We start from the raw sequence: 15,628 nt of genomic DNA, 5'->3' as shown, positions 1-15,628 counted from the left end.
ACCCTCACAGCCTCAGGAGCCCATCTCACAAGGGGCATACAACAAGTGTAGCCATCATCATCTTCACACCCATAACAAGAGTATCCACAAAACATCTGATCTGGAGGACGGACTCCTGTATCAGGGGGAGTGAAGCAGTAGTTGGAGCCCTCATAGTTCTGGGCCCACCTGTGGTAGCAGGAGCTACTCCCCTGCCAGTGAGTAAAGAGGTGTGTCTTAAACTGACCTATGGAGAGGAGGGGGGAGGAGTAAGTACTGTCCTACGGAGAGTATGAGCAGCTTGTACTGCCCTATGGAGAGGAGGTGCAACATGTGCTGTGCTATGGAGAGGAGAAGGGGGAGGAGCAGTATGCACACATGTACTGCCCTATGGAGAGGAGAAGGGGGAGGAGCAGTATGCACACATGTACTGCCCTATGGAGAGGAGAAGGGGGAGGAGCAGTATGCACACATGTACTGCCCTATGGAGAGGAGAAGGGGGAGGAGCAGTATGCACACATGTACTGCCCTATGGAGAGGAGAAGGGGGAGGAGCAGTATGCACACATGTACCACCCAATGTGCTGTCCTATGTACAGTACAAGAAGGGAAGAATGGAGAAGCAGCGTGTTCTGTCCTATGGAGAGAATGTGCTGTAGTATGGAGAGGTGAGGTCCAATAGGAGCCATACCACTGGGACCTGTGACAGAGAAATACAACAAATACATCAATGTAATCTTTTCCTGTACCCTGTAAAAGGTTTCTGCAGAAATCCAGGCACACAAATACCTTTCCTCAGCCAACACAGGCAGCTAGCTGCTGAGCGGGATTCCGCATGTGATATGCAGACAATAACCTCTACACACGCACCAACAAAATCCCAGATAAAGATAGATAGTCAACTGTGAAAAACAGCAATAAATACAATCTGCTATATGTAGAAATCTCCAAGTAATAATGATCAGATCTGTTAGCCAGGAAGATAACATATTGTGTTGTTTTTCAGCGCCTAAAAAAAATAAAAGCAATAAACATGTTTTTTCTTCTCCTGAATTGTTGGGTAGCTGTGTCATGTTTAGCCACCCCCACTCAGTGACATACTCCCTGCTGGACAGCGTTATATGCTTAGCGCTGCCCCCGCTTAGTGACGTACTCCCTGCTGGGCAGTGGATATATGCATAGCGCCACCCCCACTCAATGACATACTCCCTGCTGGACAGCGTTATATGCTTAGCGCTGCCCCCGCTTAGTGACGTACTCCCTGCTGGGCAGGAGGTACGTCACTGGGATTCCCGTCGTTCTGACATGCGTGGTACGATGCACATCGCTCTGTCGTTTACACAATGTGCACCCCCGATAGACTTACATTACCCCAAGCACTGTACGTTAAGCGCCGTGCTTGTGGTAATACACTGCTGCAATTGCACGGGATCGGATACTTCCGGTGCAACACAACGAGCGCAATAAGCGTTAAAGTCTCCATAGTGTTACACACCTGATCGGAGGAACAGGTGATGACCACAGTGGGTCAAAACTCAATATATACAATGAATCTCCCACAAACCAAAACAAGCAATGTGCACACATACAACCAATTTCCTGGCTATCTAACGAACTATTTACAAAGCAATGTACGGGAGATATACCGGTATATACAACAAGCAAATATATATATGTATATACAGTGGTTTGCAAAAGTATTTGGCCCCCTTGAAGTTTTCCACATTTTGTCACATTACTGCCACAAACATGAATCAATTTTATTGGAATTCCACATGAAAGACCAACACAAAGTGGTGTACACGTGAGAAGTGGAACGAAAATCATACAGGATTCCAAACATTTTTTACAAATCAATAACTGCAAAGTGGGGTGTGCGTAATTATTCAGCCCCCTGAGTCAATACTTTGTAGAACCACCTTTTGCAGCAATTACAGCTGCCAGTCTTTTAGGGTATGTCTACCAGCTTTGCACATCTAGAGACTGAAATCCTTTACCATTCTTCTTTGCAAAACAGCTCCAGCTCAGTCAGATTAGATGGACAGCGTTTGTGAACAGCAGTTTTCAGATCTTGCCACAGATTCTCGATTGGATTTAGATCTGGACTTTGACTGAGCCATTCTAACACATGGATATGTTTTGTTTTAAACCATTCCATTGTTGCCCTGGCTTTATGTTTAGGGTCGTTGTCCTGCTGGAAGGTGAACCTCCGCCCCAGTCTCAAGTCTTTTGCAGTCTCCAAGAGGTTTTCTTCCAAGTTTGCCCTGTATTTGGCTCCATCCATCTTCCCATCAACTCTGACCAGCTTCCCTGTCCTTGCTGAAGAGATGCACCCCCCGAGCATGATGCTGCCACCACCATATTTGACAGTGGGGATGGTGTATTCAGAGTGATGTGCAGTGTTAGTTTTCCGCCACACATAGCGTTTTGCATTTTGGCAAAAAAGTTCCATTTTGGTCTCATCTGACCAGAGCACCTTCTTCCACATGGTTACTGTGTCCCCCACATGGCTTGTGGCAAACTGCAAACGGGACTTCTTATGCTTTTCTGTTCACAATTGCTTTCTTCTTGCCACTCTTCCATAAAGGCCAACTTTGTACAGTGCATGACTAATAGTTGTCCTATGGACAGATTCCCCCACCTGAGCTGTAGATCTCTGCAGCTCGGCCAGAGTCACCATGGGCCTCTTGACTGCATTTCTGATCAGCGCTCTCCTTGTTCGGCCTGTGAGTTTAGGTGGACGGCCTTGTCTTGGTAGGTTTACTGTTGTGCCATACTCTTTCCATTTCTGAATAATCGCTTGAGCAGTGCTCCGTGGGATGTTCAAGGCTTTGGAAATCTTTTTGTAGCCTAAGCCTGCTTTAAATTTCTCAATAACTGTATCCCTGGCCTGTCTGGTGTGTTCTTTGGACTTCATGGTGTTGTTGCTCCCAAGATTCTCTTAGACAACCTCTGAGGCGTCACAGAGCAGCTGTATTTGTACTGACATTATATTATACACAGGTGCACTCTAATTAGTCATTAGCACTCATCAGGCAATGTCTATGCAACTGACTGCACTCAGACCGAAGGGGGCTGAATTATTACACACACCCCACTTTGCAGTTATTTATTTGTAAAAAAATGTTTGGAATGATGTATGATTTTAGTTTCCCTTCTCACATGTACAGCACTTTGTGTTGGTCTTTCACGTGGAATTCCTATAAATTTGATTCATGTTTGTGGCAGTAATGTGACAAAATGTGGAAAACTTCAAGGGGGCCGAATACTTTTACAAGCTACTGTATTTGCATACGGGGTACCAAAGTAATTAGACCGAATCAGTAACAACAGGAGAGTAGGGTCAGTGACAGATAATCAGATAAACACGATACCAGGGATTAAGCAAGAGCGAGGTCAAATGCAGTATGAACGGGTCAGAACAAGGAACAGATACAGATGAGGTAACAGATATACGGAATGTCCAGAGGCTCAGGTCTGCGAGGGACTACAAAGTTCTGGCAAATGGCTGGAGCAAAACAGCAGACTTTATATAGGCCATGCAATCAGTGGGATTAGTAACAGAAAGCAGCTGGTAGTGTGACCCTGTGAACCACCCACAGGCCAGATCAGGAACTGCAGGTCTTTTCCACAGACAGGAAACAGCCACCTGCTGGTGGATAGCAGAACTCCAGGGCCAGGAACCAGAGCTGAACCTAAAACGGGAAAATGAAAAAGATGTTATACATACCTGGGGCTTCCTCCAGCCCCATACGCTCGGATCGCTCCCACACCGCCGTCCTCTGCTGCCCGCAGCTATGAGAACCGGGTCCCGTCACTGACATCATCGGAGCTGGGCTACGCTAGAGAAGTGCGCCCTCTACGTATCTTTCCAGCGGCTGCTGCAGGGATACGCAAAGAACGCACTTCCCTTACACTTAGATTGGCTCCAACTGACGGAACAGCTGCTGGCAGAGGAGGATGGTGGTGTGGGAGCGATCAGAACGTATGGGGCTGGAGGAAGCCCCAGGTATGTATAACATCTTTATTTATTTCATCTATGGTTCCCTTTAAAGTCCACAGAGCTATCTGCTGGTGGCACAATGAAAGTCCAGGGCAGTCCAAGTCCTGTCATAGTATTATTATTATGTATTTATATAGCACTGAAATCTTTACAGAGTACATAGTCATGTCACTGACTGTCCTCAGAGTAGCTTGCCATCTAATCGTACCATAGTCATAGTCTAATGTCCTACCATATTATTATTATGTATTTATATAGCACTGACATCTCCTGCAGCACTTTACAGAGTACATAGGCATGTCACTGACTGTCCTCAGAGGAGCTCACAATCTAATCCTACCATATTATTATTATGTATTTATATAACATGGACATCTCCTGCATCACATTACAGAGTACATAGTCATGTCACTGACTGTCCTCAGAGGAGCTCACACGCTAATCACTACCATAGTCATAGTATAATGTCCTACCATATTATTATTATGTATTTATATAGCACTGACATCTCCTGCAGCACTGTACAGAATACATAGTCATGTCACTGACTGGCCTCAGAGGAGCTCCCAATCTAATCCCTACCATAGTCATAGTCTAATGCCCTGCCATATTATTCATATGTATTTATATAGCACTGACATCTTCTGCGGCACTGTACAGAGTACACAGTCATGTCACTGACTGTCCTCACAGGAGCTCACAATCTAATCCTACCATAGTCATAGTCTAATGTCCTCCCATGTTATTATTATGTATTTATATAGCACTGACATCTTCTGCTGCACTGTACAGAGTACACAGTCATGTCACTGACTGGCCTCAGAGGAGCTCACACTCTAATCTCTACCATAGTCATATGTCCATTATAATCTAGGGCCAATTTAGGGGGAAGCCAATTAAGTTATCTGTATGTGTTTGCAATGTGGATCCAGTGCACACATTACAATTTCATATACTGCGCACATCTTTGCGCACTGAGCCCATGCAACCTCTTTTCCGCTTGCTGGTCGTTAGTAACACTGATTTTTTTTATTTTTTGTAAAAATGTAATCATTATCTGCTGGCTGCACACAGGCCTCCTGCAGACACTTGCTTTGCTCACCTGCCGCACAAGTCCCAGCTGCAGTGACAGGTAAAGAATAATCTGAGTGTCCTCCGGGTCCAGCTCATGTGCCCTGCAGAATCAGAATAACTCATTATTACTCATTCTAAGTCATTATTACAGACAGTTCTCATTTCCTGCTATCACTGAGGCACATTTATCACGACCAACAGAAAGAAATCGAGCGAAAATGGAGCAGCCAGTGCGGTTTCCACTTATAACCCAATTCCGGGAATTAAAACATTGTAATTTTGGATGGTGCAGTAAGGAGTAAGAACTTATTTTAAAGGACATCTTAACCACTTAAGCCTATCTGGACGAATATGTTCATCCAGATAGACTGTGCAGTTACTGCCTCCTGAGGCGTGCGATCGCGCGCGCTCCCACCACCTGCCGTTAGCCCCCCGATCAATGCATGGGAATATACTTCCCATTCATCGATCTAAGTCCCCCGCAGAAAAACCGACGGCCTCTTATCAGAGGCTGCAGTCTTTCTGAGTAAAAAAAACTTTCCCGTCCTCATTCTACTTCCTGGCAGCGAGATTGTTCACTTCCAGGACTTTTTGACTGTGGACATCTTGTGGCCAAATAGAAAAACTACACCCACATACATTTTTTTATAAATAAATACATTATATTACATTTAAAATAGCCGTTTACCTCCCACATAAAATTAATTAAAACATTTACAATAATAAAAAAAAACAAATAGTTACCTAAGGGTCTGAACTTTTTAAATATGCATGTCAAGAGAGTATGTTAATATAATATTTTAACCTCCCTGGCGGTAAGCCCGACACAGTGTCGGGCTAGCCACTGCAGGGGATCGCATGGCCCTGGGAGGATTTTTAAAAATAAAATTTGTTTTATATTCTTCAGCTAGCACGTGGCTAGCTAACTATGCTCCCCCAAGGGCCTCTGGTCCCCTCCGATCGCCGCCGCAATACATACCCCCAAGGGATCCCACGATGGCGCAGCCTCCTAATCAGCACCCGGCTTCGCTATGGGGAGGATCGGAACTGCGCATGACGTCATGTCCGATTGTCGCGAAGCTAATCGGGTAGGTGCGGCTCTCGCAGGAATCGTGGACAAGTAAATATTGCCGGCGGCGATCGGGGGAGGGGGGGGGGGGGCGGTCAGAGAGGTGCCGAGGGACTTGCCGCACATAGTTAGCTAGCTTAGTGCTAGCTAACTAATACAAAACATTTTTTATTTAACCCTCCTGATGGTTTGCTAAAAATCCGCCAGGGGGCAGCAAGTCCGTTTTTTTTTTTTTTTTTAATTTTATTTTTCATGTAGCAAGACGAGGTCTCTCTAGATCCTAGGTTCTCAACGTGTGGTACGCGTACCCCAGGGGGTACTTCTGATGATTCCAGGGGGTACTCAGGCTTGAAAAACTTAACCAAGAATAACAAATTTAGAGTTTTAGAAAAGGATAAATCCTATTTAAACAACACCAAATTAGTGTTTTAGCTAATTAAAAGCAATTGTAAATGCTTAGAAATTATTTAGAACCAATTATCATGTACTATGATTAAATATATATTTCTCAAGGGGTACTTGGAATAATGTTTACTATGCTAGGGGGTACTTTGCAAGTACAGGGTTTGAAAAGGGGTACATACCAATAAAATGTTGAGAAACACTGCTCTAGATGATCGCCGCTGCTCAGCGGCATACCCCCAGCCCCTCCGATCGCCTCCGGCGATCAGAGATGCCGTTCAAAGAACGGGATCTCCTGGAGGGCTTCCCCGGTCGCCATGGCGACGGGCGGGATGACGTCACCGACGTCAGACGTCAAAGGGGACTCCGATTCACCCCACAGCGCTGCCTGGCCCTGATTGGCCAGGCAGCGCACGGGGTCTGGGGGGGGGGGGGGCGGCCGCGGCGCGACGAATATCGGCGGATCGGCGGGTAGCGGCGGAGATCGCATTGCACACGCAGCTAGCAAAGTGCTAGCTGCATGTAGCAAAAAAAAAATTATGCAAATCGGCCCAGCGGGCTTCTGGCGGCATAGCCCGTGTTCAGCACGGGCTTACCGCCAGGGAGGTTAAAAAAATCACTCCTGCGGACGCAGCCACTCCATCTGCGTACCGCTAGGGAGGTTAAATTATAGACTTGGAAATAGTGATGGACGCAAATTGAAAAAATGCACCTTTATTTCCAAATAAAATATCGGTGCCATACATTGTGATAGGGACAGAATTTAAACAGTGTACTAACCGGGACAAATGGGCAAATAAAATACATGGGTTTTAATTACGGTAGCATGTATTCATTTAAAACTATAATGGCCAAAAATTAAGAAATAATGAATTTTTTCCATTTCTTTCTTAAACTTCCTGTTAAAATGGATTTAGAGTAAAATAATTCTTAGCAAAATGTACCACCCAAAGAAAGCCTAAATGGTGGTGGAAAAAACAAGATATAGATCATTTCATTGTGATAAGTAGTGATAAAGTTTTTGGCGAATGAATGGGAGGTGAAAGTTGCTCGGATGCATAAAGTGAACAACACTGTGGGCTGCAGTGGTTAAAAAGAGTCTGAAGACAAATGAATTTGTTCTGCCATGCTGTTGCAGCAAATCAGCTCTGGTGTTGTTAATGTTTAACTTACGTGGACATTCAAAATAGAAAATGAATTTGGCTTCAGACTCTCTTTAAGTGAAAGGGATTCGGAAGCAGCCATATTTATTTCATTTTAAACAATTTCCTGGATGCAGATCAGGTGTTTATGACTGAGGCCGACTTCAGACTATAGATTGGCAATAGCGGTGCGGCCCGGGCTTAGATCCAAACAGGAAGTGATGCTTGCTTGCGGTCACTTCCTGTTTGGGAATTGCAGGAGGGCACGGAAGCATATTGAAAAAAATATGCTTCTGCGCATGCTTGCCACACCGCAGCTGCCATCCTTTTTAGATTTTCAGTCTGCCACACGTCACTGTAGGTCATTGCAGAGGTCATGTAGTAACGTCGGCATGCGCTCGCGGTAGATGGGCGGCTTCACGCGCACCGCATGTTGTATGAAAGCACCCATAGGCTTTTATTAGCATAGTGGTGAGGTGCAGTAAAATGACCTACGCCACTGCGCCAGTGTGAAATGGCCCTAAAGTGTGACTGGATTAGCTGCATTTGTGATTCAGACACTACTGCAGCCAAATAGATCAGCAGGACTGCCAGGCAACTGGTACTGCTGTAAATTTTCTCTTACTACACCTGCGGGGGAAGCTCCCAGCGCCAGGATCGTTAACGAGAATGGCCAGGGCCACGCAGGTGCAGTGGCCATCGTTTTGCAAGTCGGCGATACCAAAACTGTGCCGGGGCACCAGAGGATCGTTGAGGAGCAGCGCGGGGACAGGGCGGCTGCAGGGGGCTGGCAGAAGCCCCAGGTAAGTGAAACGCCTTCTTTTTTAAACTATCTTTAATAGCATAATCCAATAATATGTCATTCATTCCATGCGTACTTTCAGCTCCGCAAAGCCAGTGTGATTATAGAACAGATAATAGTAATAATAATACCAGTATTAATCTTACTTCTTTAAGGCCTGGAGGGACTTCTTGCTCCAGTCATCCTGAGAGCTCTTCTGAGTGGCTGCAGGAAAGAGGAACCATCTGTGAGATCAGCTAAACACAATAAATTTTCATTGCCTAAGCAAAGAATTAAAAGTTATGGGAGAAGCTCGTTCCCTGCTAAGTATTTATCTTCCTGGAGTGTGATGTATAAACCAGAGCCGGAGTTTAAACAGAGTGAATGATAACATGAAGTCCGGGCCAGACTCACAGGAGAAGATTATTTCTCCTTAGAGGTGAAAGAGTTTCAGGCCGTTTTCAAAGCAGACGGAAGCAAAGGACTGAAAGATAATTACTAGTTACCAATGACCTGAACTCAGAACTTCCTCTCTGCTCTAAAAGATAAGCAGCAGCATAATAACTTGTAAAGAAAAACAATAAATCTGAAGTGTCTACTTTCATGGAAGCAGACATATTGTTAGCATCCTGTGTTTACCAATCAGCTGCTCTGCTGTGGCAGTCAGTTGACTCAGCTGAGAGATAAAATTGCAACCTGTGATTAGTTACAGATGAGGGGGGAATTGGGCTAAACTGTCTAAATATATACAAGGTGCATGTCTCTATGCTTTCCTTTTGTCTTGTGAAAGAGTTCAGGTCCACTTAAATGGTTATTGGCGTTCCTTGTATTCCTGTCTGTAAGCCAACTACTGTATGTCAATGTGTTGACCCTCAGGTCATCTATCATGCCCAGTACACAGCATGCCAATTCCATTCAGATCAACGGGTTAAATCGATAATTTCCGACAGGTCTAAACAATTGTTCTATGGTTTTTCTGATCACTTATGCACATAATCAATCAGAAAGTAGATCTTGATCGGACCTGTTGAAAATTATTGATTAGACCCGTCGATCTGATGGGAAATTGCATCATGTGTACCAGGCATTAGGTGCTAAAGAGATGATACTAACTCTTGGGGGAAATCTATTGTCGGTTCCACTAGCTGCGATCTGATCCGAAACGCGGATCTCTAGCCATTTGTGAATCGCAACAGCAGTGCGATAAACACGTGAATCGCCGTGCTGGTATTTCACTAGTACAATTAATTTTTTTGAATCACAATTGCTGGCCTGCTGCGCTTTTGCTGTATTTGCGCACTCATAGAAAGTATAAGAGCACAGCGATCGCGCCTCTATACGATTTTCCCCGTGATTCAGGCTTTGTGTGTGCTGTGTAAAGTAGGTACCGGGTTTCCACCTCTATGTACAATGCATCCAATGACCTGTTCAGCTGTCTATTATCTGGATCCCATTCTTTTGTATCCCTTATTGTACAGGACTATGGCAGATGCTGTCATTCTATAAATCCAGGATAATAACGCTGGAGGAGGTGTGGTTTCAGCAGGCAAGGGAAATCAGCCCCTCCCTCCACCTACTTAGATTCATCATGGCAGTATCCACGAGACCATGGCAGTATCCATGTGATCCATGGAAGTATCAACATGACCATGGCAGTATAAATGTGACCATGGCAGTATAAACGTGACCATGGCAGTATCCATGTGATCCATGGCAGTATCCACATGACCATGGCAGTATCCACGTGACCATGGAAGTATCAACATGACCATGGCAGTATAAATGTGACCATGGCAGTATAAACGTGACCATGGCAGTATCCACATGACCATGGCAGTATACACATGACCATGGCAGTACTATAAACATGAACATGGCAGTATCCATGTGACCATGGCGGTATTCACATGACCATGGCAGTGTCTACATGACCATGGCAGTATAAACGTGACCATGGCAGTATAAACGTGACCATGGCAGTATAAACGTGACCATTGCAGTATCCACGTGACCATGGCAGTATCCACGTGACCATGGCAGTATCTACGTTACCATGGCAGTGTCTACATGACCATGGCAGTATAAATGTGACCATGGCAGTATAAATGTGACCATGGCAGTATAAACGTGACCATGGCAGTATAAACCTGACCATGGCAGTATCCACGTGACCATGGCAGTATCTACGTTACCATGGCAGTGTCTACAGGACCATGGCTGTATAAACGTGAACATGGCAGTATCCACGTGACCACTGCAGTATACATGTTACCATGGCAGTGTCTACATGACCATGGCAGTATAAATGTGAACATGGCAGTATCCACGTAACCATGACAGTATCCACGTGGCCATGACAGTATCCATGGACTATCACAGAGAGAGAAGGGAAAGTGAGCAGGCTGCCCATCAATGCCAAGGTGCTTGACTGGATTTATATTATTTGTGCCTCTAGGCCAACTTTGTTGTTCCTCCACATCCATGTGCAGCAGCCCTCCTCCCATTCCACGTACAGCCCCCTCTTCGAAGAGTAACACCCATGTACAGCAGTCCCTGTCTTCACACATAGCTCCCTTGAGCAGCAGCTCTCCTCTTCTATATGATGCTGCCTATTTGTAGCCTCCCTTTTCCATTTGCAGCCTTCTCTTCCATATTTAACACCTTTTCCATGTCTAGCCGCCCCCCAGGGGCGTAGCAATAGGGGGTGCAGCGGTAGCGACCGCATCGGGGCCCTTGGGCCATAGGGGCCCTCCCTCAACTACAGTATTAGCTCTCTATTGGTCATGTGCTCATAATAATCACTTCTATAGGTGCTAAGGATAGCAGTAATCAGTAACAAACTGCTCCCCATCCCCTTCTTGCACCTCTGACACTGTAGTTGCCATTGGCAGGGATTGCTATGTATAGAGTGCTTGGGGGTAATCAGTAACAAGCTGCTCCCCATCCCCTTCTTGCACCTCTGACACTGTAGTTGCCATTGGCAGGTTTTGGTGTGCCGTATCAGTTGTTATGTATAGAGTGCTTGGGGGGCCCCATGTAAAACTTGCATCGGGGCCCACAGCTCCTTAGCTACGCCACTATCGCCCCCTTGTGTAGCAGCGCCCAAGACCTGGGCCTTGTGGTCTTTTTAGAAATTTGGCCCTACCAAGGAGGAGATGAGGACTATTTCTCACCTTGTTTAAGGATTACGGGAAGGGAGGTGGAAGAACTGAGGACTGGGACACATACAATCTGAAATAAGGGACACACTGTGGCATAAGCTGATGATCTCTGGTCTCCTCTGGGCTCGGAGAGGAAATAGTGCATCATGCGTCCGTGCTTGTCTCCTCCCCCTGCCGGGCCTCTGTAGATCAATTACAGCCCAGCACAGCCACACTTCAACTATCACAGAGCTAATGTCACACAAACTCACTGTAACAATACTTGCCTGGGAAAAAGTTCATCATTTATATGGAAAATGTGGACTTTTCCATTTGATGACAGTAGCCAAAACCCACACAGTGAGGTCAGCGCTGATACATTCCTGTGCTTATAAGAAGGCCGACACCACTTAACACTGGAATGGAAGTGCAGCTACTATAGTGACAGGAATATGGAAGCTGCCATGTTTTTGTCAGATGGTCAGGCTAATCTTCTGTTAAGTCTGAGGCACACACTTCCGATAAGCATTCAACAAGCAAAGTAAGAATACCTGTCCCCCTCCCAGTGACCAGCCAGCAGAGTCAGAATACCTGTACCCCCCAGTGATCTATTTTGCCTGCCTTTATTTGTGTCCTCTGTTTGCTTTGAAGAGTATTTTACTAAAGGTTGACGTACATTAGCAAATAACGCTGGCGATGGTCCCGTGACTGTAACACGCCCAATGTGTTAACATGTTAGTCCTGAGCGTTAAGAGTCTGTTTTTTAGGCACATTGGTCTCAATTCACTAAGCTTTATCAAACACTTTATCAAACGTTTAATAATTTACCTCATGGGTAAAATCTAATTTGGAATTCACTAAGGTGTTATCTATTTATTGATCGTTTTAGCGATAAAACATTCGATAAATATCAGGGGCGTAACTAGAACTCCTCGGGCCCCCTTGCAAGAATTTGTGCGGGCTCCCTCACCCCACCCTGGGGCCCGCTAATGGCCATTTTGGGGGGGGCAGGAGGGGTCGTAGCATGAGGGGAGAGCATTGCACATCGGCGGGGAGGGGGGACAGTCCCCCCCCCTCACCTCGGGCTCTCCCCTCTGTGCTCCCCTCCTGCATCTATCTATATAAGTGTCAGCAGAGGCGGCGGCAGCAGCTATAATTACCTCCATTCACCACCGGAGGTCTCCCATCTGCAAGGGCTTCTCCGATCTGCAAGAGCTTCACACTACTTCCTGTTTTAACAGGAAGTAATGTGAATCCCTTGCAGATCGTAGACCTCTGTGGTGACTCGAGGTAATTATAGCTACTGCCGCCGCCACCACTGCTGCAACGTAGTTAGATGCAGAAGGGGGAGCGCAGAGGGTGGAGCCGGAGGTGAGGGAGGGGGGAGCTGTTCCCCCTCTCCGCTGATGTGCAAAGCTCTCCCCTCATGCTGCGACCCCTCCTGCCCCCCCCCCCCCGAAACGGCCATGAGCGGGCCCCAGGGGAGCCCTGTGCCCCCCGCGGGGGCAGGGGCTGCTTCCCCTATTGTTACGCCAGTGATAAATATATAACACCTAAGTGAATTCAAAATTCGATTTTACCCATGAGATAAATTATCAAACGTTTGATTAAGTGTTTGATAAAGCTTAGTGAATTGAGGCCAATGTGGGCAAACTCTACTGCTTTGCAGATCATTTTTACACATTAAACATCTCCTACTCCTTTACTATTTCTACATACATTTCTGTTTATGTTTTAAATTGTATTTTTTACATTTTTATCAATCTTTTTGAAATCAGCGTTCCACTCCTATCCTGTTTTCCTCTTGTACGCCAAGCTTGCTAGAATTCCCATAACAGCTTAACAGGCCATTGTGGGGCTCTGCTATCTAAACAATACTGGCCCTAGGCATGGGGGTTTCTCTGCAACACAGGGGCCAGAAATGTCCCCCTCTCCCCTTGCCTCCTTGCAAAACACGCTTGTCCATGTTCTCTGGGGACTACCCTATACATGTGAAGATAGTCCCGAGGGATGGCGGGACTTATTGTGGAATATGGAAACCGCATTGATAAGCGAGATTCCAGATATCCAACAACACCCCACCCCCTACAGGAAGTTTAAAATGAGAACAGTATAGTACATCTTACACAATCCCGTAAACAGTTCAATGTACAAAACACAGAAAATAAAAAACATATTTTGTCAAGAAACAATGTAATTTCCAAATAAAATGAATACAATCAGTTTGTCCCGCCAAAATACATGTCCCAATCACTGTAATCCACTAAAGTTGGGCTACTTAAAATATTGAGGATCTCCCCAGAAATCTATCTGCTCAGTGCTTACCACTTCAATATTGTACAGAACGTAACCCCGGCAAAAACATCTTTATCTCCTGCGGTAGCTCCCTATTGATTCACTGATTTGGCCCAATGAGAATCATCCCTGAGATCGTGTGTGTGCACTAATGAGAACCTCTGGTGGCTAAATTACACATGACTTATACCAGACCTCATTTCTTTCCGTACATCGCTGCTATACTGAACTGTATGGGACCTCCAGCAAAAGTATCTTTACATCTCCCACCGGGCATTCCTATTGGCCAACTGAGCAGACCAATGAGAATACTCAACAGGAAGGAGCAGAGAATCAGAGCATATACTTATCACCGATTGGTTCTCTTTACATTGCCGGAGAATCAGGCAGGAAAACATCTTACCATCAGTGGACTGCAAGCTGTACACCAGTCCCAGGGCCAGATATCCTTTCGCGAGGGATTCCCCAGCCTCCTCTCCCATCTCTGTCACTTGTCTGGCAAATCGTTCCCCTTCATCCAACTACAGAAAGACAGTGACAATTATCACCAGACTGGAGGGGCAGCAGGCATAAAAAACACAACACAATAGGGTCCTGCAGGAACTGGATCACAGGACGCACCAATACACCAGAAGATGATGAACTCATATACAATGGGCAGATAGGTTAGAAGCCACTGTACATTTATTTACTCCTTCATTTACAGAATGTCCTAAAAGCAACGTTCCCAACACATGGCATGCATGTACCCCAGGAGTACTTTACATCAGGTCAATTGGGCATCGCGATTGGCAGGCATCTAATTAATGCTTGTGTGAATTTTCGACAATCAGGTGGTCATCTAGGCGCCCGCTGTGACTACTAAATTATTATTATTTATACAGCGCTGTACAATGTGCAAAACATACAACAATGGGGAGCATAGATACATGAGCAGTACTGTACAATCAGGACAACCGGTGACACAAGTACCAATGTATACAATTGGTGTGTAGTTTGAATAACATCAATACTGATAGCTGTTCATTTGATAATTGATAAATTGCACAGAAACAGGAAACACAAGGGGGAGGTTCCTGTCCTTGTGAGTTTACGATCTAGAAGGTAGTGGAGTGGAGACACTAGGGGAGGAGCCTGGCCTTGTGGGCTTACAATCTAGAAGGTAGTGGGCTGGAGAACCAGGGAAAGTAGACAAGAGGTTGATTTACAGTAAGTAAAAACATCTAGCATGACTTCAATCCACTAAGACACATTCAGTAAATCATAAAGGGTCAACAAAATACCACATGCAGTGTTTAAAGAGACTCTGTAACAAAATGTTGAGCCTTATTTCTTCTATCCTATATGTTCCTATAGCTGGTCTAATGTGCTCTGTCTTACTGAAGCCTTTCCTATTTGCACAGTGGCTGTATTATCTCTGTTATATGATCTAATCTTCTCTTCTCAGTCGGGTCTGTTGGGATGAGGCAGTCAGGCTGGATTGTGCTGTGCTGCTTGTGATTGGATAGAAGCTATACACACCCTCTCCAGGCCCCATGCATACTCTGTATGACTCACACACTGAGCTACTCTCAGCGTATCACTTGCTATGTCTTTCGTTCATAAGCACTGGATACAAATGGCAATTACAAGCCAGGATTGCAGCAGGGAGAGGCAGAAACAGCACAAAGGGGCCCAGGAGAACATAATGAATAGAATGGTATGCTTTTTATTGTAAGAATTTTACAGTACAGATTCTCTTTAA

The 15,628-nt window shown here is 45.5% G+C and overlaps 1 protein-coding gene across 5 annotated transcripts in view; it reads right to left on the bottom strand.

The window, feature by feature from the left end:
* Positions 1 to 15,628, bottom strand: part of TTC7A (tetratricopeptide repeat domain 7A) — a 464,279-nt gene that overhangs the window by 256,296 nt on the left and 192,355 nt on the right. For all 5 annotated transcript variants that reach the window (XM_068233041.1, XM_068233042.1, XM_068233045.1 and 2 more), the window contains 3 exons: positions 14,288 to 14,405; positions 8,617 to 8,674; positions 5,084 to 5,156 (listed from right to left, as the gene is read on the bottom strand). In XM_068233041.1, coding sequence (XP_068089142.1) covers positions 5,084 to 5,156; positions 8,617 to 8,674; positions 14,288 to 14,405 — 249 coding nt within the window. The remainder of the gene's footprint in view (positions 1 to 5,083; positions 5,157 to 8,616; positions 8,675 to 14,287; positions 14,406 to 15,628) is intronic.

Source organism: Hyperolius riggenbachi, chromosome 4, assembly GCF_040937935.1.
Source record: "Hyperolius riggenbachi isolate aHypRig1 chromosome 4, aHypRig1.pri, whole genome shotgun sequence".
Taxonomy (NCBI): Eukaryota; Metazoa; Chordata; class Amphibia; order Anura; family Hyperoliidae; genus Hyperolius; species Hyperolius riggenbachi.
The sequence above is the reverse complement of the archived record's forward strand: the minus strand, read 5'-3'. Positions and strand labels throughout refer to the sequence as shown.